Genomic DNA, 23,314 nt, shown 5'->3' with positions numbered 1-23,314 from the left:
GCTTTATAGCTATTCAGAGTTTCTGTCAGTTTTTGAAATCCCAATAAGCGCTAAAGTTTGCCATTGTTTTTGATACAATCCCTGATGGAGTAGTTATGTTGTTGAAGAATTTTGTTCCATCTATGGATCCTGTTGAATCTGCTGTTGGTAAGGTGTGTTTTTCTATACATGCTTTTCAAGAAATAATAATTAAAACATCAGGACATTCTTTACCCAAAACTACACCTTCGTTCCATATGTTGTTTCATACTGGAATGGCATAGTGGATAATATACCTTGGAAAAAGGTGTGGACTTTACCATGTAAGTTTTTATTAACAAATAATGTAGAAGAAGTCACCTTTAAATTGTCACATAAAGTTTATCCGTCCAAATATTTTCAATCTAAAAGGATGAGAGAGATTGACACCAGCTGTTCTTTCTGTGAATGTGACTGCAAAACTAATGTTCGTTTATTTTGGTCTTGCCCTTGTGCTGAAAAATTCTGCTCTGATATGCTTAACATGATACAAACAAATTTTCAGTCATAAAAATTTTGTCATAATTTTCAGTTTTCTTGTAAAGATGTTTTTGCGGGTTTTTTGTGACGGAAGAATACATGTCACGATCGCCGTCGGGCGAGCAGGGAGCGGAGAATCAGGAGCTCCGGCTTATTAGGTAGAACAAACCACGAGTGTCTGGCTGCAGAAGGGGCCTGACAGCGCGTGTCCCCTGTCAAGCCCCTTCCACTCTCAAGCCCCTACGTCATTTCCGTTAAAACGACAGATTATCAGGAAATTCCGAGGTGACGATCTCCCATTCAAACATGGCTGCCTCCATGAACACGCTGTTGTGTGTTGTTGCTTTATATTTCAGCAGATTTGGAGAGAGATTATTTTTTCCAAGAGACAAACAAACAATCCGTCCTGTGGACAAATCCGTCTTGACAAACCCCAATACGTAATTTCTGTTTAAACGAGGGAATCCGTCTCAAACCTGAACAATATAGTTGTACATATGTGTGTGTAAATAAATGTAGTGCTACTGTATGTGTTATTATTGTGAGACATCAGACTATAGCTAATATGTACTTAAATCATTATTTTCTTGTGCCATATTTATTCCGTCAAATATTGTACTTTAATAATGTCAGCATTTAAATGTTTATACGGAAACTTTTAAGTCATAATCTAATAAACATGTTTTGTGCGTTATTGGTTATTGACAAAACGTATTTGTTTTACCCAAGATATGTGCGAAGTAATAACATCATTTTAATAACGATGTCTAGAGTCCAGTGTTCCAACATAGATTTAGAGTCTAGTGTGCCTAAATAGCTAATTAGAACTTTCTTACCGTGTATTACACTATATATCACATATTAATACATACCTCACTATTATGTAAACATATGACGAAGTCAGTCATTTTTTAATAAAAAAACAAATAAAAATATTTTTAATTATATTGTGAAGACAATAATATAATGTGAAGTTGAAACAGTTGCATAATTGCCTAATTTAAATAAACGATTGCCAGTAAAAAGTTGTGCTTTGGTACTGGCCATAATACAATATTTTTACTATGTAAATTTTTTTCTAAGGAGCCGATGAGAATTAAATTTCTACAAGAAAAACTACTATTCTAGTTATATACAAACTATGTTGTTTTTAATAATAAAAAAAATCCTCACAAAACAGCAAAAGGTTTATTTTTCAAACCAAACAGGATGTCAACAGAATACAGTATAAAACACTTAAATATATGAACTACTTTATAAAATGACAACAAATACTATATACAAATAACAGATCTTTGAAAATATACAATAATTTACAATACTGCCGTCACGCGCGTGCAGTGCGGGTGAGGCGCAAGGACTGGGCGACGAGCAAAGAGGCAGGCGAGCCGGCAAGATCAGGGCAAACGGGGATTTATTAAACTGACGAGGAATAGGGAACATCGCATGAATACGCTCACAGGGTAATAACCACAATGACAGACAATGGACTCAGGCAAGACACGGACTGAAATACACAGGACTGATCAAATTAACTAGACACAGCTGAGAAAGCGGAGAAAACACGTGGGTAATCAGGGGGCGTGGCACACAGGAGGAGCAGACGGGCCGGGCATGACAACTGCAATCAGTGATTAAGGATTTTTCACTAAAAACAGATGCATATATATGACTAATATAAAAAATAACTGACATCGGGTGCGGAGAAGCAGGCGAAGGGAGCCGTGAATGCGAATAAACGGGGTTTAATCAGGGTAAAAAGGGAATCACAGGGAACAAGGCACGTAGCAACAACAACGACAGATCTGGAGAATGAAATAGAACACACTGAAATACACAAGACAAACAAGATCAAACAGGAAAGCTGGTAATAAGCGGGATTCACACGAGATAAATGAAGTGGGCGTGGTCCACGAGGTCTGAACGATCGGTTGTGACAATAACAATGTACTGTACAGTGAACCTACTACGCTAAACCACAAAACACGATTAAGCTCTTGTCGGCTGTGTTTTCTAAAAACAAGTGCATGTCTTTGAAACATTTGAAAATTGAAATAAAAAGGGATAGACAATGGTATCTTTCTCTTCTTCAGTGTAATATTCAGTTATGAAGTCCATCTTGCCACTCCTGATAACGGTAAGTCACGTCGGAGTCACGTCGTCTTGCCTCTCTATATATTTGTATATACAGTAGCTGAGATGACTATAAAGTTTACTTTGTCTTTGGCTGACTTTTTTTATGTGACCGAGCACTACTCTTAGGACTTTTTTAAGGTAAACATGAGTTGCCTGTACTAAGGCGATGAGTTCAACACACGCGTATTTCGATGTGATAATTAATTTTTAAATAGTTAAGTCATACATTCCACGACTTCAGAATTATCCGCACGACAAGATGGATTCTTATAGCTCGCGACAAGAAGAATTGTCGTTCGAACGGAAATGACGTAGGGGCTTGAGAGTGGAAGGGGCCTGACAGAGGACACGCGCTGTCAGGCCCTTCTGCAGCCAGATGCCTCTCGAACAAACAGACAAGTAGGCCGTAAGGTGAAGCAGCTTTTCGTTTCATTCCGTTCCCATATATGGGGCACTACACTCTTTTTATTCCAATAAAAAGATCAATTGGTATAGAATGAAAAAATAAAAGTTCTCCATGTATAATCCAGCAGTTATTTTTTAACAAGTGTATAAAGTTGGCAATAGTCCCATCCTCGCGTAATCATTTTTTAAAGGTGAGAGATGCGGCTTCGCGTCACGTGCTTGCCGCTAGACCAATGAGATGGCATAACGTCGGAACGACATGTAAACATGGTCCAAGATGGCAGCGCCCTTGTCGTCACTATCGAGTAGCGAAGAGGATTAAATTATTGTCAGACCTCCACCAAAAGTCAGTAAAAGGGTTTATAACCAATGCTATATGCATCTCACGTCCATAAAAAAAGAAGAAGCGAAGGATTTTACACGCACACGGTGGGATACATTTAGAAACTGCATCAAACGGTGGCTTGACTTGCAGGGTGAGAGTCAGAAAATAGCAGAAACATATAAACATTGTCTAGAAATCGAGTTTGACCGTGTGCCCGAAGACGCAGGGTTTCACTCCATTTGCTACCGGCGTTTTATTGACAAAAAGCGCTTGGATGCGGCCGAGAAACGAGTTTCACGGCGTCCTGAAGCTGGTGATGATCATAACACAGACCAGTCTGTGTCATCGGGAAATAGTATTTCGTCAACGTATTGCCCAACAAAAAAACTTAGGTCCAGTACCGGACTGCTGATAGCTTGTTCGGGTCCTGTACTTCCTGCTTTGTGCATAATTTGCAAGAAAACGGACAAGTACATCACTGTGGCAGGCAAACGCCAGAAGGACAATCTTTCACAAGCGGAGACGCTGTCGGCAGGTATAAAGCACACAAGCACACATTTGAACTTAAAGTTATATGCCATATGCTGAGAACCATAACTAACTTTCAAATACATCAATATTTACATTACATGTACATTATAATGTTTATAGTGCAGTCGGTTTTTGCATACACATATGCATGAACAGTCAGAACTGTTATGTTTTTTTAAATACATATTTATTACAGGCCAGTTGCTCAAAGCAGCTGAGATGAAGGAAGACACTAGCATTCTTGTGCATATTAAAGACAAAGACTGTGTCTCTGGAAGTATGATATCACAAGTCCTGTTACAGACAGTACACCAGGTTCTTGACAAAGTCTACTGGAACAAATACACAGACCTCAGAAGAACAGTAAGTTGTTATATTGCATTTTAAAATAATTCATAATTGATTTGAATGATTGCTAATTTGAAAAGAAATTAATCATTAATCTACATGGACAGCTTGTTACAATAATTCAGCATAATAAAATGTCTAGTCATTTGTGAGGGCAAAAGAATATTTAAAATAATTTATTGTAAATATTTTCTTTCTGAAGAATAAAAAAAACTCAATTGGTTTGTCAGTTGCTTTTAGTTTGTACATGCATACAATATATGCATTCCAAATATAGAAGCCAGTGTAATAGTTACAGAACATAAAATATTTGATGCTTTTAATAGCAATGAGCCAACCTATGATGTCAGCTACAAGATCTTCTCTGAGAGAATCATCTGCCATCGAATAATTGTAAACCAAGAGGTGATGACAATGACACAGCTAAGAAAAATGTTTTTAAATCTTGTAAAAAGCCATGAAGATCTTGATGCTTCAAAGTACAGGTAATTTAAATACCCTAAGTTTATTTTGCAGATTTGGAATAAACATTTACGCAAACTTTTTCTCAGAAAAATTTAATAAATAATAATATTCATATTATTATTATTATCATATTAAATATTCATATAATATTCTGTTTAGTTGACAAAGTACCAGTAAATGGAGCTATACTTTTTGATGGCATGGCAGTCATTCAAGCCATTCAGTCCATACCAAGTACCTTCGGGGAGCTTGCTGACACTATTCTACAGTACTTAGTCAAGCTTGCTCTCAAGCACAACTGTACACGGATAGATTTTGTGATAGACAAGTATCCAGAAATTAGTATTAAAAATGTAGAATGATCACGCAGAGCTGTTGGTGGCACACAACAGGTAAAAATTTATGGACGGGATCAAAAGACACCAACACAATCGAAGAAGTTTCTGTCGGATGGGACAAACAAAGAAGCACTGGCAGAATTCCTCTATGTAATGTGGCGAGACGCTGATCTTACCATTTTAGGTAAGGACTTACATTTATACATAACACATGGAGACCTGTGTCACTGCATGGCTGTAACAGAGGATTTACAAACTGTCAGTGATGTTGAAAATCTGACATGTGATCATGAGGAATGTGACACCAGGTTGTTTTTTCATGCAAAACATGCTGCACAGGAACACCAAACTGTAGTCATCAAGAGCCCTGATACTGATGTGGCAGTGATTGCATTAAGTCTGCAGCCAGATTTACCATGCAGATTGTATTTTTTCACTGGGGTTGGCAACAAAACGAGGAAGGTGTCATCAGCTCTCGGCAACAGTGTATGTTTGGCACTCATTGGGATCCATACCTTCTCAGGCTGTGACTCTACAAGTGCCTTTTATGGCAAGGGGAAAAAAAGTCATTTTCTGTTGCTTGCGAGAAAGAGGAATACCTGACTGCATTTAGAAATCTGGGTAGCAGTTTTAATTTGGACCAGTCTACCTTTGAAGTGCTTTGCAAATATGTCTGTCACCTATATGGCCAATCATGTGCTAAAAGTCTGAACGATGCACGATGCAAAGCATTCTGCATGGCATCATCAGCTTTGCCAGAATGATCCATGCCTCCGACAAGTGATGCTTTGTACCAACACTGCAAAAGGGCAAACTACCAAGCAGCCATAATGAGACATTCTCTGAAAGGTAAAATGTGTGCCCCTTCACCTGTTGGCAATGGATGGCACCTCGAGGATGGAGAGTTAACAGTGACGTGGATGACTAGAAATCCAGCCCCTGATAGTGTGTTGCAGGTTGTCCACTGCAGTTGCAAGCAAGGCAAATGTGAGACTGGAAGATGTTCCTGTATGTCTGCAAATCTGTCCTGTACAGATTTATGCCGCTGTCTCAATTGCACAAATGTTTTCCAGGAAACAGAGGAAAGAGCTACATGTGAAGATGGTTCTGATGAAAGTGATAAGGATAGTAGTGATGAGTAAAGGTGATCTGTGTCACAGGTTACTTGGATTTGAGCTGTAATGAAGCTGCTGTAAAATGTTTAATATTTGTCGTTATTGAAAAATTAGTGCAGCAGTCCAGCATTTCAAGTCATTTCAGCCAACTTGGACCAAAAACTGTTTTTATCTTTAATTTTGTGTGATTCCTAAGTGCCTACTGAACATTTTGATAAATACAACATAACAAAAATGTTTAAGTTTCAATTTGTTCTTCAGTTTTATTTGGTGCCAATCAGTGAAGTTGAAGTGCGTTATAAAAAAAAATTGAATTATTTCATGGTCTTCCTTCAAAATTGAGTTGATTAATGCACCAATACTTGTCTCAGATATGTAGCTACATGTATAAATGTGGATTTGACATATATTTTGTTTTGATTAAATGCGTATTAATAAAGTTATAGGCCAAACTAGCAGCATGAGATTTTCGTTTTTTGTAAATTCCTAATTATACACATTTTTGCATCCTGACAAAAAACTGCAGTATTTTTTGTGGAGAACTTTTAACATAGAAGCCATAAGACTGTCGTCTATCCAGAAATTCATTTAAAAAGTAGTGCCCAGACGTGGGAACGAAAAGTGATTTCTAGCCACTTTTTATATGTTCACCTTATGGCCTAAAGGCGAAACACGGAGCACGACGTCTATGACGGAACTGGGGATACGTAGTCTGACGTGAACTTAAATACACAGGACTGCATGAAACAACAAGAAACATCTGATAACGTTCGGGTTCCATATGAGGTTAACGAGGGGGCGTGGCACACAGGAAGATCGTACGAGCCGAGCGTGACAATACAGATAAATTTAATACTACTAATTTTATATTCATAAATGTAAATACAATAAATCTAACCTATTTTTCCTTGTTCACAAATTAGACCTAATAAATTATATTAATCTAATCAGAAAGTCTAAAAATAAAAAACAATCAGAACTGTATCCTGATTTGATGCGTTTTTACCTGATGTATGGACATAGTGCTAAAATGTTCTGTCATATTTGGTATTGAGATGGTATCTTTTACTTTGTAATAACTCTGTCTGAATATCATTTTTTGTTTTTGTTTTGTTTAATGTTCTGTCTGTAAAATATATTACCTGTACTTGTTGAGTATTGGAATTTTTTTTTAAAAGTGTGATTCAAGTGTTTAGTTTGACCCTTACTTCGCTACACCCAGGGGCGCCGCTAAGGGGGGGAAAGTTGGGACAATTCTAAGGGCCCACGCCCTTTAGGGGCCCCCAGAGATCTGAATGGGTGTGGTAGGGGGGCCCAACCTCATATTTTGTCATAGGGCCCAAAATTGCTAGCGGCGCCCCTGGCTACACCAGTTAATATATTTTGATGAAATTATAAAATTACACAGTTTTGTCTTTGACCCCCCCCCCCCAAATAGCTTGGATTCCCCCATTTCTAAATTTCTCAAATCGCCACTGTTAATGATTTAAGTGTTTCTGCAGTACCGCTTTTTACACGCACGATCATCCTGAATCTGTGTTATAAGGCCACTTAAAAAAAAAAAATTGGTTCTCGTCCTTTTTTTTTGGAGGGGGTGGGTCGGGGGGGGGAGGGATTTTTTAATTATTATTATTATTATTATTTTTTTACAAATTTTGATTGACTGTTTGGACTTTCAAATATGTAAGAAAATACATATTTGAAAATACATACCGAAGAGAGCAGACCTACTTAGTATGCCTTCTCAGTTCTTCCAGTTTGTTGCGTTTCAAATATATTAAATGTAAGAAAATACAAGAATGTAAATTCCTTGATCCATGTGTATCTCATAAATGCCTTCCCAACTATTGATTTGGATACTTTATGCTGATGTTTCATTCGTGAATATAAAAATGATACTATTTGAAACCAATATTCTGTTTGTCATTCCCATTCTAAATGAACAACCAAGATTTTAAAATATATATCTAGAAAGAAAGTGTATTAGAACATGTTAAAACACGAGGAATTTACAAAATACAGGAACCTGAATGGTTGAACAAGGAAATGCAACTCTACAAACAAGTACTTAAGGCACCAGCCCATCTCAGGTAGAGACACATTTAGGTTCATGAAACCATTCCAAGACTAGGATTACACAATGCGTATCAATCGTCGATGTGGAATGCGCGGGAAATTCAAATTTCGTCATTCTTGGGCATTTTCCATGCGATTTTTACGAAATAAAAAAAAATTCGGGTCAGAGGCATTTCGGCGGGTCGGGAGGGGACAAGAACCAATTTTTTTTAAGTGGCCTAACCGAATTACGGTTATTGTTACTAATAGATGTGGACCCCTTGTTAGTTTCCCATATGCTAAATATTGTGTTCAATGCTGTTATTATTTTGCACTGTTATTTGCATTGTTCATCTCTTGTGATAGTGTAATGTACTGCGTGGCTGATGGGTTTAGGGCAGGGACAACTGTGGTGCGATTCAGGCAGGCAGGGTAACAGGAGCGGAGCACACACAGGCACTTTGGCCAGCTCGCGGAGGGGTCCACTGAGTGGAGTGCAAAGAGCGCATGCGTCATGCAGAGCATTCGACAAGGATCGCCGCATACAGTCCTGATTAACAAGCGGGTTTTTGTGCTTGTGTTTTAGGTGAGCGAAACTGTTCAAAAGAAGGGGCAAAGTGAAACTTACTGTGTGATACTCACGTAACTGTTTTAGGATAAATGTAAATCGATCAGAACAGTTACGAATGAGTAATACAGAAATATTAATGAATATCAGTAAGGGAAAACCTGTAGGTACTCAGACCATACAGTTGTACGAGCTCGCCCGAACATTATCAGTGTGCGTATTGAGGAAAGTAAATTGTGGGATTATTGATTGTTTATATGTATAAGAATGAATGTGTTTATCTGTGTGTTAAATTGTGTGTTAATCGACATAAATGTTTAAAAGTAATTGTATGTGTAAAAATGGAATGAGCGCGAGTGGAGTGCAAAGAACGCATGCGTCATACAGAACACTCGACAAGGATCGCCGCATACAGTCCTGTTTAACAAGCGGGTTTTTGTGCTTGTGTTTCAGTGTTTTTCCGGTGAAGTAAAAATCATCACATCATTGAAAAAGAACCCTATGCATGCCTGGAATTTATTCACCTTGTCTAAGTGTGCAACATAGACACATAGATAATATCCCCCCAAAACCCTACGAAGTGCCGCTGAGTCCGTGTCCATTTTTTGCATGAGACGTAGCTGATCATTTCCTGCCTGTAAACGAAAGTGAAATTAAGTGTCGGGATTTTAAAGGCAGAGTCGCCATTTTATCAAGAAACATTTTATCAAGATTCTGGAATAATGTAAAGATATTCTATGTTTCAAGGTAAGATTAAATTAATAATAATAAAATTGATATGTTTAACACAGCCTACATATACAACGGAATTTAAAATTTTCAATATAATTAAACATTAAATATACGCCCGTACAGCACAGTAGGTTACTGTACGTGTGTCAGAAGAGTTTTCAAATTAACATCAATAATATTTAATTACTTACGCTCAGCCATGAGTTCGCCTAATATGCTGTTCTGCGTAATTATGGACCGGGACGTAGGCTGTAATATTTTGAAGCTATAATAAGTTTTTCTTTTATTAAGTGTTGGGGATTAATGCCAGTGTGCCGAAACATCCGGGTTAAACTCAATGTTTAACATTTTATTAAATCAAAGGTTTTACTACGGATCTGTTCTGTGTTCTCCAATCTGAAATGTGCTGATCTTAATTGTAGTCATACTTTTGCAGTCGTATTTAAACTGTTTAATGCAAATAGTACGCAAGTCTGATTTTAATAATCGGTAAAGAATAAGTCAAACGCAACCCACAGCGCAGCTGAATGACAGAAGGTGGTGTCACTTACTCCGCCAAACCGTGAGTAGTGGAGCCGACCAATCACAACAAATCATTAACAGTAATAAGCTAGAAAGAGATGTCTCAATGGAGGAAATTGATGATTTTATATCGTCCAAGGTGTTTAGAGATTTTTCAATACCATCGATACGAGCCAAAATCCGGTCAGCACAGAATCGGCGCCGCCCACGATAGAATGAGAGTCGTCGTCTGCCTGACCAGCGGATACTTGTCGAGCTGATTTAATAATTTTTTTTTCTTGTCAGTGTAAGAACGAGTTGAGGAAAAAATGGGAAAATCTTTGTGACTTCGACATGGTTAAAGTATATTCGGAACTATTGTAATAGCGATTTGGATTTGTCATACGTTTAGGTCCCTTGGAAATCAGTCTCAGAATCAGAATCGGGTTTATTGGCCAAGTATGTGAGCGAACACATACAAGGAATTAGATTCCGGTTGATGGTCTCAAGCACAACAGTGTAAAAACAACAATCTACAATATGAATATATATTATGGATTTATATTTATAAATATAAAGGTAAATGTTAAAAAAATTATAAAAGTGTTATTTGTATGTATATGTTTATACTGTTTATAAATGTAAATATATTTCTGGATACTGTATATATATACAGTATATACAGTACATGTGTACATATATACATACACACACATATACACACAAAGTGTGTAAATGAACAATACGATATAGTAAGCAACGTAAATCTTATATACAGAAAAGATTACAGAAATATATCCCACAGACTGTACATAGAGTGCAGTTGCAGTGCTGTAGGGGTTTAGCAGTGTGACAGATCAGCTGTTTAGGAGGGAGATGGCGAGGGGAGTGAAGCTGTTCCTGTGTCGGGTGTCCTGGTCTGCAGGCTTCTATATCGTCTGCCAGAGGGCAGCAGCTCAGAAAGTCTGTGTCCAGGGTGTGTGGGATCTGTGATTATTTTCCTGCTATTTTCCTGGATCTTGAGAGAGACAGGTCCTGGATGGAGGGCAGGGGGCACCGATGATCTTTCTGCTGTCCGTACGGTCCGCTGCAGTCTCTTCCTGTCCTGTTTGGTGGCTGCTCCATACCAGACTGTGATGGAGGGCAGGGGGGCACCGATGATCTTTCTGCTGTCCCTACGGTCCGCTGCAGTCTCTTCCTGTCCTGTTTGGTGGCTGCTCCATACCAGACTGTGATGGAGGGCAGGGGGCACCGATGATCTTTCTGCTGTCCCTACGGTCCGCTGCAGTCTCTTCCTGTCCTGTTTGGTGGCTGCTCCATACCAGACTGTGATGGAGGGCAGGGGGGCACCGATGATCTTTTCTGCTGACCGTACGGTCCGCTGCAGTCTCTTCCTGTCCTGTTTGGTGGCTGCTCCATACCAGACTGTGATGGAGGGCAGGGGGCACCGATGATCTTTTCTGCTGACCGTACGGTCCGCTGCAGTCTCTTCCTGTCCTGTTTGGTGGCTGCTCCATACCAGACTGTGATGGAGGGCAGGGGGCACCGATGATCTTTCTGCTGTCTGTACGGTCCGCTGCAGTCTCTTCCTGTCCTGTTTGGTGGCTGCTCCATACCAGACTGTGATGGAGGAGCAGGGGGCACCGATGATCTTTCTGCTGTCTGTACGGTCCGCTGCAGTCTCTTCCTGTCCTGTTTGGTGGCTGCTCCATACCAGACTGTGATGGAGGGCAGGGGGGCACCGATGATCTTTCTGCTGTCCCTACGGTCCGCTGTGGTCTCTTCCTGTCCTGTTTGGTGGCTGCTCCATACCAGACTGTGATGGAGGAGCAGAGGACAGACTCAGTGACTGCAGTGTAGAACTGGATCAGCAGCTCCTGTGGAAGACTGTACTTCCTCAGTTGTCTCAGGAAGTACATCCTCTGCTGGGCCTTTTTGAGGATGGAGGAGATGTTGGTCTCCCACTTCAGGTCCTGGGAGATGGTGGTACCCAGGAACTTGAAGAACTCCACAGTAGACACCGGGCTGTCTGATATGGTGAGGGGGAGCAATGATGACGGACGTCTCCTGAAGTCCACTGTCATCTCTACAGTCTTGTGCGTGTTCAGCTCCAGGTTGTGCTGACTGCACCAGAGTACCAGCCGCTCCACTTCCTGCCGGTATGCAGACTCATCACCATCCTGAATGAGTCCAGTGATGGTGTCGTCTGCAAACTTCAGGAGTTTTACAGCTGAGTTCCTGGAGGTGCAGTCATTGGTGTAGAGGGAGAACAGCAGTGGGGAGAGGACACATCCTAGAGGGGCACCAATACTGAGGGACTGTATGTTTCAGAAGTGACCCCCCCAGCCTCACTTGCTGCTTCCTCTCTGTCAGGAAGCTGGTGATCCACTGGCAGGTAGCTGGTGACACGTTGAGCTGGGAGAGTTTGGAGGAGAGGAGACTAGGCACAATGGTGTCGAAAGCCGAACTAAAGTCCACAAACAGGATCCTGGCATAAGTTCCTGGACGGTTGAGATATTGCAATATATAATGCAGCCCCATATTCACTGCATCATCCACCGACCTGTTTGCCCGGTAGACAAACTGCAGGGGGTCCAGCTGGTGTCCTGTAATGTCCTTCAGATGGGCTAAAACCAGACGTTCAAAGGATTTCATGACCACAGATGTCAAGGTGACAGGTCTGTAGTCATTCAGTCCTGTGATGGTGGGTTTCTTGGGGACGGGATAATGGTGGAGCGTTTGAAGCAGGAGGGAACTTCACACAGCTCCAGGGATCTATTGAAGATGCGGGTGAAGATGGGAGCCAGCTGATCAGCACAGGTTCTGAAGCAGGAGGGGGAGACACCGTCTGGTCTGGGGGCTTCTTGGATTCCTGTTTCTGGAAGAGCCGGCTCACATCCGCTTCATGTATTCTGAGTTCCAGGGGGGAGGGTAGGGGGGTGATATGTGTGATGGAGGCCATTGTTTTTGTACTGTACTGTGTAGATGTACTTTGTTTAAGTACATCTGCCCTCCCCTGGTCTGCTGGAATATCACTGCTGTATACATGCACCCACTGCAGTCATCTCTCAATGCAGAGGAGCAACGGCTCTACTCTGAGTCCCTCCTGAATGACCGAGCTCCTCACCCTATCTCTAAGGGAGAGCCCAGCCACCCTGCGGAGAAGCAGCAGCTCTACTCTGAGTCCCTCCCGAATGACCGAGCTCCTCACCCTGTCTTTAAGGGAGAGCCCAGCCACCCTGCGGAGGAAACCCATTTCAGCCACTTGTATTCGCGACCTCGTTCTTTCAGTCACTACCCACAGCTCATGACCACAGGAGAGGGTAGGAAAGTAAATTGACTGGTAAATTCGAGAGCCTTGCATTTTGGTTCAACTCCTTCTTCACCATGACGGACCGATGCAGTGCCCGCATCACTGCTAACGCTGCACTGATCTGCCTGTCGATCTCCCACTCTATCCTTCCCACACTCATGAACAAGCCCCCGAGATACTTAATCTCCTCCACTTGGAGAAGTACCTCCTCCCCGACCCAGAGAGCACTCCACCCTTTTCTGGTTGAGGACCATGGTCTCGGATTTGGAGATGCTGATCCTCATCCCAACCGCTTCACACTCGGCTGCAAACTGCTCCAGTGAGAGCCGAAGGTCACAGTCCAGTGAAGCCAACTGAACCACATCATCTGCAAAAAGCAGAGACCCAATCCTGAGGTCACCAAACCCTCAGTGCCCTGGCTGTGCCTAGAAATTCCATCCATAAAAGTCTAGTCAGAACCTCACAACCTCACACACCAGCTCAGGCTTCTTCTCCACCAGAGAGGTGATATTCCATCTCCCTAGAGCCAACTTCTGCAGCTGAGGATCCCAGTGAAAGTCCCCGCCTTCGACCACTGCCCAACTCACACTGCACCCGACCCCTTTGGCCCCTTTGGCCCTGATGAGCCCACTGGAGGGGGAGCCTATGTGCCTTCTTCAGGCTGTGCCCGACCAGGCCCCATGGGTGCAGGCCTGGCTGTGGGGGGGGGGGGGAGGGGGGGGAAGGGAGGGCCCAGTGACCCACATCCGGGGGAGGGAAAACGTGAATCTATGTTTTTCCTTATCATAAGGGGTCTAATGAGCTGCAGTTCGTCTGGTTCCTCACCCAGGACCTGTTTGTCTTGGGTGACCCTACCAGGGGCATAAAGCCCCGGGCAGCTTAGCTCCTGGGATCACTGGAACATGCAAACCCCTCCACCACCATAAGTTGTCATCTCCAGGAGAGGATGTTGATACATATAATTATAAAAAATGTGGCATTGAAAGTTTGCATTAAACCTCTTTACTATGTGTAATTCTACACATTGAACATAACAGAATGGAGACACAATTCATCAGTTTGATGTAAAAATGCTGAGTACTCGATATTGTGTATTTATCTATGTATCTACTTACTATTCATGTTCACAGAGGCCCCAGCAGGAATCATCTGGTCTGGATCAGCATAAAAATGGATGGATCTGCTTCTGAAATGCGCCCCCCTGTGGGGTGTAACGGAAAGAGCCCTGAGAGGTAACAGTGTTACAGCCCACTAGCATGCATGTCTCTCTGGGTCTATAGTCAGGCCAGAACATAAAAGTAAACTGGGCTCCTAGCTAGGGCTGGTCAGTGGGCAGCACTTTAATATGTGTAGCTTAAAAAGACCTCGCCATCTTCTGTCTTCACCGTCTTCTTCCACAATCAGCCAGTTCTTTTATACTAGAGGGGAGCAACAGACCATCCCTCCTATACAAAATGGCCACATAAGAAAACTAAACAAATAAACAAAAACATATATAAACAGGTAAAAAGGAACATCGGTCAAGTTTAGTTGTGGAGGTTTTTAACGGTCATACTAAAAGTTTCATATAATATCTAAATTTTAGATGAGACAATTTCCTTAACAGCTGACTGTAAATAAGTCTGTTTACATCAAGAGCTTCACAGCATATCAAAGTACATGAAGGCAGAGCAGAAGGCTAAACAGCAGTGTGATGTCGTCCCCATTGTATGAATTATATTTATACCATGAGGGTTTGTTTCCTCTTGCTGCCCACAGTCTCCTGATGGAGAGAGCAGACTCCCCTGTACCCAGCTGTGTTTCCCTGAAGAGTGACGCATCAATGGAGCCCCCACTCGATTTGAGAGAGGGACCTTTACCTACAGATCAAAGGTAAATGTGCATTTAAACAAACACTGTTAATGACATTCAGACTCTCAGTCAAATGGCACAGAGACACATACAAGCTATGAGGAAATAACATATTTATAATGAATGCACCAATTTTTACCTTTAACAGATTCCATCACCTTGAGAATTTAAACAAAGGTTTTGTCTGTATTCTATATAAATAACATCTGAGGTAAATGGATGAGGATTACTGTAACACCTGACTTCCTGCGAGCTGGAATTGGAAGTTATTTAATCGCAAAGTGGATTTTAAATTTCAGTCCTCAGCACAGAGCTGGAAAAAACTGGTTTGCCTCTTTCCCCCTGCATGTCCATTAAAGAATGACTCTACAATAGATTGTCGTCTCGTGAGACGGATGTTTCTGTTTTGATAACAAATAATTTCACTCTCATGAATTCATTAGATCATACTCAGACGAAGGCTTCAGTTTATCATGTTTAATCGAACTGTGTGGCTTAAACAATAAACTACTATCATCAGACAAAAAAAGAGAAAGACTATTGGTTCCTTTACCAAAGGTGACGTTTAAATACTTGCTTATTCAGATCATAATTAATGTGACACTGCAGTGGTTCTCATCCCCTGAGTATAAAATAAGATGATTTGTTGATCTCAGGGTTAAATTCTCTTGCGTTCAGCAGCAAAGTGCACAGATACAAACATACAATGTAAAACAAAGACGACGTGCAAAGACAGCAGATATAGTGCAAGTGAGTAAACATTTATAGAAGTAAACAAAATTTCTGTAGGTTAACAAGTTTAAGAAGGACACAGTGCATAATGAAGCACTTTAATATGTGTAGCTTAATAAAAAGACCTCGCCATCTTCTGTCTTCGCCGTCTTCTTCCACAATCAGCCAGTTCTTTTATACTAGAGGCGAGCAACAGACCATCCCTCCTATACAAAATGGCCACATAACAAAACTAAACAAACAAACAAAAACATATATAAACAGGTAAAAAGGAACATCAGCCAAGTGTAGTTGTGGAGGTTTTTAATGGTCATACTAAAAGTGTCATATAATATCTAAATTTTAGATGAGACAATTTCCTTAACAGCTGACTGTAAATAAGTCTGTTTACATCAAGAGCTTCACAGCATATCAAAGTACATGAAGGCAGAGCAGAAGGCTAAACAGCAGTGTGATGCCGTCCCCATTGTATGAATTATATTTATACCATGAGGGTTAACATTTGATGTTATTTATATAGAATACAGACAAAACTAAAGATAGCGCCCCCTGGAGCCTTGCCTGGGTTATGGACCAGGCCAGTGGGGCAAATTAACCATGAGGGCCCCAGCAGATAGAGCTCATGCTGACCCCCTGGGCCCCTGGGGCCCTTTCCACATACAGCGAGCATTAACTCCCAAGGCCCTCAGGCCTCCTGGCATGTAGAGTGGAAGCTGGCCCCCGGCGGCACTTGGTAGACGCCGGCCACCTGGGGTACTTGGTAGACGCCGGCCACCTGGGGTACTTGGTAGACGCCGGCCACCTGGGGTACTTGGTAGACGCCGGCCACCTGGGGTACTTGGTAGACGCCGGCCACCTGGGGCACTTGATAGACGCCGGCCACCTGGGGCACTTGGTAGACGCCGGCCACCTGGGGTACTTGGTAGACGCCGGCCACCTGGGGTACTTGGTAGACGCCGGCCACCTGGGGTACTTGGTAGACGCCGGCCCCCTGGGGTACTTGGTAGACGTCGGCCACCTGGGGTACTTGGTAGACGCCGGCCACCTGGGGTACTTGGTACACGCCTTTCGTGGAACACCCCCCCCCCAACAGGCCGCGGAGGGAGACCCAGAGTGTTCCGACTGAGACTGTGCTGGTGTTCACAAGCATCTGATCTAATTAAGCGGATGGAGGGGGCTGCATGAGTCGGAACTCTGACCTGGAGGTAGCCATCGAGCTCCTAAAGCGCATAGCCCTGCCAGGCCCTGTCAGCTCTCAGGCTGCCTGCCCTGCATGTGCAGCTTCCCTCACTGCTGCTGGCTAACAGACAAACTGTGATCCCTGAAGCGGTTAGTATTCTGTAATACAGTAGGACATTTCAGAGGGAGTGGCGCACGCTGATGACATCATGCACATTATGTCCACTGGGATGGAGAACAGGTGCACGATCATGACACGTTTAATGTTTCTGCATTTTTGCCAGCAATATCGCCCCGGCTAGTGGGGGTGTGGGGACCAGCTGGTACAGAAGCGGGGGGGCAGGGATGTGGGCAACAAGCTGATAGGTGCCCCCCCCCCGGCTAACGCTACCTGCTCACCCGCAGGTCCCAGGCCGGCGCGGCCGTGGGCCAGTCGCTCACAAAGCAGGCGGCTCCATTGATATGCAAAGCAGAGCCATATCGAGGGGTGGGATAGCAAGGGGGGGGATTCACTGTTTGTCGGTTACATAGGAAGCTGTGTGTTCACTCTGGGGGGGGGGGGGGTAGCCCTGTAGGTGCTGAAGGACAGATTCGGCCCATTAGCCCTGCAGGTGCTGAATTTAACCAACAAGCTATTTAACCAGTTTCTTGACTGAGGATTGTGAATCAAATGCTGGTATTTAGCTCTGCTAATCAAGTGAATCACTCTAAATGTCACTGGGTACAAAGGGCTGCATAGAAAACTGTCCTTCCTGCCTGCTGTGTCTCTGTGTGCTGGAGCCTGATGTCACTGGTTCTCTTCTGCTGTCATGAGAGAATTAGGAAGCTGCCCCAGTGAATAAAGCTTAACATGGCAGATACATCTTTCCAAACTACAACCCCGATTCCAAAAATGTTGGGACGTTCTGCAAATTGTAAATAAAATCAGAATGCAGTGATATGGAAATCTGATGAACCTATATTTTATTCATAACAGAACACAGAAAACATATCAAATGTTTAAACTGAGAAAATGCATCATTGTAAGCAAACATTTGAATGTTGCAGCAACAACACATCTCACAAAAGTTGGGACAAGGCCATGTTTACCACTGTGTGGCATCTCCTCTTCTTTTAACAACAGTCTGTAAATGTCTGGGCACTGAGGAGATCAGTTGTTTGAGTTTTGGGAGAGGAATGTTGTCCCATTCTTGTCTGATACAGGATTCTAGTTGTTCAACTGTCCTAGATCTTCTGTGTCATATTTATCCTTTTATGATGCACCAAATGTTCTCAATGGCTGAAAGATCTGGACCTCTGGTGTGGTAGAAAAATGTAAAATATAACACTCAGAATAAAAGTCGGACCTCTCAGTCTGATGAGGTAAAGGAAATCTCTTTTATTCCAGCAACTCAGCAAAGCCTCCCGTCACACTCTGGCACTTGGTACCAAGTCACCCGGAGCACACAGCAACCAGTTGATAAACCATAACTCCCACTTCACAGTAAGGGTGTCTAAATCCTGATTGGTCACAAAACACCAATGAACTGAGCTCAAACGTATAACAAACACAATTCTCGAATTCTATTGGTTCACCTTGGTGGCAAGGTAAAGTCTACCCATTCTGCTCAGTTTACCAGAACAGGTCTCGACTGCTAGGCTCCTACTGGAGATATGAATATAAATATTGATTACATGACATTGAATCACTGTAAATACTCGGTTGTCCTTTGATTAATGATTAACGTATTGACGTATTGTCATTGAATCACTGCCAATACATGGTTAACGTGATTAATATGATTAACATGATTACTTATACATTTGCACTGCCGCATAGCTTGCTATATATTGTCTGCCACAACTATTCTATAAAGCTATAACTCGCTGTGCACCAGTTGGGGCAGCTTCAAATCTCTTCCTGCAGGTGGTTTCTCCCCCCCTTTGTTCCGCTGTCTGCTTCTCCAAGGCCCGAGCTTTCCTCAGGGTCTGCGGAACTTACTGCAGGCAGCTATAACGAAGCGAGGTCACACAGTATTCAAAACAATCTCTTCTTGCCTAAGGCCTAAAACACACACAGACCCAATATGCCAACCTACCCAATATTGGGCCTACCGATGTCCAATTTTAATTCCACACTGGCAGGCCAGTTCAGTACCCGGACCCTTCTTTTACGAATCCATCATGTTGTAATTGATGCAGTGTGTGGTTTGGCATTGTCATGTGGAAAATGCAAGGTCTTCACTGAAAGAGACGTCGTATGGATGGGAGCATTTGTTGCTCTAGAACCTGGATATACCTTTAAGCACTGATGGTGCCTTTCCAGATATGCAGGCTGCCCCTGCCATATGTACTAATGCACCCCCACACCATCAGAGATGCTGGCTTTTGAACTGAGTGCTGATAACACGCTGGGTGGTCCTTCTCCTCTTTAGTCCGGATGACATGGTGTCCCTGGTTTCCAAAAAGAATTTCAAATTTAGATTCGACTGACCACAGAACAGTTTTCCACTCAGCCGCAGTCCATTTTAAATGAGCTTTGGCCCAGAGACGACGTCGGTGATTCTGGATCATCTTCATATTCGGCTTCTTCTTTGGATGATAGAGTTTTAACTGGCATCTGTGCATGGCAGCGCGAATTGTGTTCACTGACAATGTTTGTGGGAAATATTCCTGAGCCTATTTAGTGATTCCATTACAGAATCATGCCTGTTTGTGATGCAGTGCTGCCTAAGGGCCAAAATATCACAGGCATCTAGTCTGGTTTTTCACAGAGATTTCTCCAGATTCTCAGAATCATTTGATTGCATTATGTGCTGTAGATGATGAAATATTCAACCTCTTTGCAGTTTTATACTGAGGAACTTCTTTCTGAAATTGCTCCACTATTTGTCAGTGCAGTATTAGGGGTATTGTGACCCTCTGCCCATCTTTACTTCAGAGAGACACTGCAACTCTAAGATGCTCTTTTTATACCCAGTCATGTTACTCACCTGTTGCCAATTGACCTAATTATTTGCAAATTGTTCCTCCAGCTGTTGGGTTTTTGTACCACAAACTTTTCCAGCCTCCTATTGCCTCCATCCCAACTTTTTTGAGATGTGTTGCTGTCATGAAATTCAAAATGAGCCAATATTTTTCATGAAATAGCAAAATGTCTCAGTTTAAACATCTGATATGTTTTCTATGCTTTGTTGTGAATATAATAAGAGTTTATGAGATTTCCATATCATTGCATTCTGTTTTTATTTACAATTTGCACAATGTCCAACTTTTTGGAATTGGTGTTGTAATATACCACAATGTTATTCTTTATCTGCAGTAACAGCAATTTTAATGGGGAACTTTTCAGTCTTTCTGTTACATTTGTGTAGATGAATTGAAGTCTTTATGTTTCTGCCTAATTCACAGAGACCAAATGGAAGATTGCAGTTCAGATCTACATGATAAATCGGGTTTATCATCCATATTGAAGGTTTGTATTTATTGCTGATATATATTTTCTTGGCTGTTATGTTAATTAGCTTATATTTTATACAGCTGTACAATAAGAAATTCATCATCTTAAAGAAAATATGTTTTAATCTATGATTCACAAGTGAAACTCTGAAAAGGTTTGGTGTAAGTAGCAATAATTAACTCTGACTGTTTATTTTAGTCACTAGAGGAAAAAGCCATGAAGTTCCTAAAGGAGGAACTGAAGACATTTGTGAGGTACCTAGATCAGAATTACCCAGAATGCTCTGAGCCTCAGCTGGAGGAGGACAATGACCTGGACAGTGATGGTCAGATGCAGAAGACCAGTGTTAGAGAGGTAGCTCTGAAGATAACACTGTACATCCTGAGGACCATGAAGCAAGATGATCTTGCTGACCTGCTGGACAAGAGTAAGAACTTTATAACATTATGTACATGTACAATATTGTCTAAAAGTCTTAGGCAGCCAAAGAAAAGGATGTTTAAATGGTCTTCATGTTGGTGTAGAACTACTATAATATGTATGTCAAAGTGTGTTTGCCATTTCAGAACCTCTCCCAACATCAGCCTAATATTTCATGCAGTATATCCATGTATTTTTTTACTTGACCACTAACACAGCTTATGTGGCTGATCAATATCTCCTTGAGTTTTAAATTAATTTAATTAATTCATGAAGTGAGCTGGTGGTGAAATTTAACAAATACATGGACTGGCTGTGGTGCCCCTGAGGAGAGGTTTGGGAAATGAAAAGGGGTTTTGTGTTTTTTTTTGGTTCTGAGCAGATGTACACTTACTACCCAGATAAATGGCTTTAAACATTTCCTTTGGCTGCCTAAGGCTTATTCACGGTCCTGTATGCGGTGTTCCAGTAAAATACGCATGATAAAACTTTCAGTTTCATATTCACAGTCACAGGGAAATATCTGGATATGTATGTGTGAAGAAGTGTGTTTTTGGAAAATATTCTTCCTCATACTGGTCAGGATCATGGTGAGAATTAGTGCATTTTCCTCTCATTTCTTTTCAGGAAAGCTCATGCTACAGGAAATCAAAGCTAAACTTAAGAAGCAATTTGAGTGTGTATTTGAAGGGAAAGCTAAGGAAGGACAGCCAACACTTCTCAGTGAGATTTACACAGAACTCTACATAACTGAAGGCGGAACTGGAGCAGTCAATGATGAACATGAAGTGAGACAGATTGAAACAGCATCCAAGAAAAGGCGAACAGAAGATACTACAGTCAAGTGCAATGATATATTTAAACCCTTATGTGGGCGTGAGACACCTATCAGAACTGTACTCACTAAAGGGGTGGCAGGTATCGGGAAAACAGTCTCTGTGCAGAAATTTATTCTCGACTGGGCAGAAGGAAAAGCAAACCAGGATGTTCACTTCATATTTGCTCTTCCTTTCCGGGACCTGAATTTGATTAAGGGTGAATACAGTCTGATTGAACTGCTTCACCACTTTGTCCCAGAACTGAAATCATTTCAATCCACTGACCTGTTTAGCTCCAAAGTCTTGTTCATCTTTGATGGTCTGGATGAGTGTCGCCTTCCTCTGGATTTTCAGAACAATGAGAGCTGGTTTGATGTAACAAAGAAAACGTCACTGGATGTGCTATTGACTAACCTCATTAAGGGGAATCTGCTCCCATCCGCTCTCCTCTGGATAACCTCCCGGCCAGCAGCAGCCAATCAGATACCTGCTAAGTGTGTCCACCAGGTGACAGAGATACGAGGGTTCAGTGATGCCCAGAAGGAGGAGTATTTCAAGAAGAGATTTGATGATCAGAGCCTGGCCAGCAGGATTATCACACATGTGAAATCATCAAGGAGCCTCTTCATCATGTGCCACATACCTGTGTTCTGCTGGATTTCAGCCACTGTGCTTAAGAGGCTTTTTAGTGAGATTGACAGGGGAGAAATTCCAAGGACTCTGACTGAAATGTACACACACTTCCTGATCTTTCAGACAAGTGTAAAAAATGACAAGTATATGAAAAACCATGAAACTAAGCTTAAAGAATACAGCAAGGAATTCCTTTTGACACTTAGTGAACTTGCTTTTGACAACCTTGAGAAAGGAAATCTCATATTTTATGAGCAGGATCTGACAGAGAATGGCATTGATGTCAGTGAAGCTTCAGTTTACTCTGGAGTGTGCACAGAAGTCTTTAAAGAGGAGTATGGGTTGTACCAGGAGAAGGTGTACTGCTTTGTGCATCTGAGCATCCAGGAGTATCTCGCTGCTTTATATGTGTTTCTGTCAAACTCATCAGCTGACCTGCTGAAGACTGCAGTGGATCAGGCATTAGAGAGCAAGAATGGACACTTGGACCTCTACCTCCGCTTCCTCCTGGGCCTCTCAACAGACTCCAGTAAGACTCTGTTACAAAGGCTACTGGGGCCGACAAGAATCACCTCACATATCATTAAGGATACAGCCCAGTACATCAAGGGGAAAATAAAGGAGAATTTATCTCCAGAAAGGACCATCAATCTGTTCCACTGTCTGACTGAATTGGGTGACAATTCTCTAGTAGAGGAAGTACAAAGATACCTGAATTCAGGAAACATTTCAGCAGATGACCTCTCACAAGCACAGTACTCAGCTCTGGCCTTTGTGATGCTGATGTCAGATGAGGAGCTGGATGTGTTTGATCTGAAGAAATACATCAGATCAGATAAAGAGCACAGCAGGCTGCTGCCTGTGGTCAAGAACTCCAGGACGGCTCTGTAAGTGACGTGGGGATGGGAAATC

The 23,314-nt window shown here is 42.1% G+C and overlaps 3 protein-coding genes across 16 annotated transcripts in view; 2 read left to right on the top strand and 1 right to left on the bottom strand.

The window, feature by feature from the left end:
* The first annotated feature begins 3,017 nt into the window (after nucleotides 1-3,017).
* On the top strand, nucleotides 3,018-6,616 carry LOC125721594 (uncharacterized). 5 transcript variants are annotated; one of them, XR_007385846.1, is made up of 4 exons: nucleotides 3,018-3,899; nucleotides 4,092-4,258; nucleotides 4,570-4,648; nucleotides 5,101-6,616. XR_007385846.1 is itself a non-coding variant. In XM_048997563.1 (4 exons), exons 1-4 carry the CDS (start codon nucleotides 3,416-3,418, stop codon nucleotides 6,143-6,145), a joined length of 807 nt encoding a protein of 268 aa, XP_048853520.1. In that variant the 5' UTR covers nucleotides 3,018-3,415; the 3' UTR covers nucleotides 6,146-6,616. The 5 variants fall into 5 exon arrangements, 2 of the variants coding, with proteins under 2 accessions (XP_048853520.1, XP_048853519.1); XR_007385844.1 differs by having other exon boundaries at nucleotides 4,570-4,728; XM_048997563.1 differs by lacking the exon at nucleotides 4,570-4,648 and having other exon boundaries at nucleotides 5,101-5,230; nucleotides 6,120-6,616.
* Nucleotides 6,617-8,698: 2,082 nt separating this feature from the next.
* LOC125721587 (NACHT, LRR and PYD domains-containing protein 12-like) overlaps nucleotides 8,699-23,314 on the top strand; it is a 340,829-nt gene continuing 326,213 nt past the window's right edge. For 3 of the 7 annotated variants that reach the window (XM_048997551.1, XM_048997549.1, XM_048997550.1), the window contains exons 1-6: nucleotides 8,837-9,531; nucleotides 14,461-14,562; nucleotides 15,089-15,202; nucleotides 20,483-20,546; nucleotides 20,730-20,958; nucleotides 21,579-23,289. In XM_048997551.1, coding sequence (XP_048853508.1) covers nucleotides 14,501-14,562; nucleotides 15,089-15,202; nucleotides 20,483-20,546; nucleotides 20,730-20,958; nucleotides 21,579-23,289 — 2,180 coding nt within the window. In that variant the 5' untranslated portion in view covers nucleotides 8,837-9,531; nucleotides 14,461-14,500. Of the gene's footprint in view, nucleotides 8,803-8,835; nucleotides 9,532-14,460; nucleotides 14,563-15,088; nucleotides 15,203-20,482; nucleotides 20,547-20,729; nucleotides 20,959-21,578; nucleotides 23,290-23,314 lie in introns of those variants that run through there. The other 4 variants (XM_048997548.1, XM_048997552.1, XM_048997553.1 and 1 more) reach the window with 4 other exon arrangements.
* Nucleotides 16,084-17,364, bottom strand: LOC125721615 (enhancer of filamentation 1-like). 4 transcript variants are annotated; one of them, XM_048997595.1, is made up of 3 exons: nucleotides 16,932-17,364; nucleotides 16,824-16,877; nucleotides 16,084-16,769 (listed from the first exon to the last, which is right to left on the bottom strand). In XM_048997595.1, exons 1-3 carry the CDS (start codon nucleotides 17,061-17,063, stop codon nucleotides 16,599-16,601), a joined length of 357 nt encoding a protein of 118 aa, XP_048853552.1. In that variant the 5' UTR covers nucleotides 17,064-17,364; the 3' UTR covers nucleotides 16,084-16,598. The 4 variants fall into 4 exon arrangements, with proteins under 4 accessions (XP_048853552.1, XP_048853553.1, XP_048853550.1 ...); XM_048997596.1 differs by having other exon boundaries at nucleotides 16,959-17,364; XM_048997593.1 differs by having other exon boundaries at nucleotides 16,824-17,364.

Source organism: Brienomyrus brachyistius, unplaced genomic scaffold, assembly GCF_023856365.1.
Source record: "Brienomyrus brachyistius isolate T26 unplaced genomic scaffold, BBRACH_0.4 scaffold34, whole genome shotgun sequence".
NCBI lineage: Eukaryota > Metazoa > Chordata > Actinopteri > Osteoglossiformes > Mormyridae > Brienomyrus > Brienomyrus brachyistius.
This window is presented reverse-complemented; position numbering and strand designations above follow the sequence as displayed.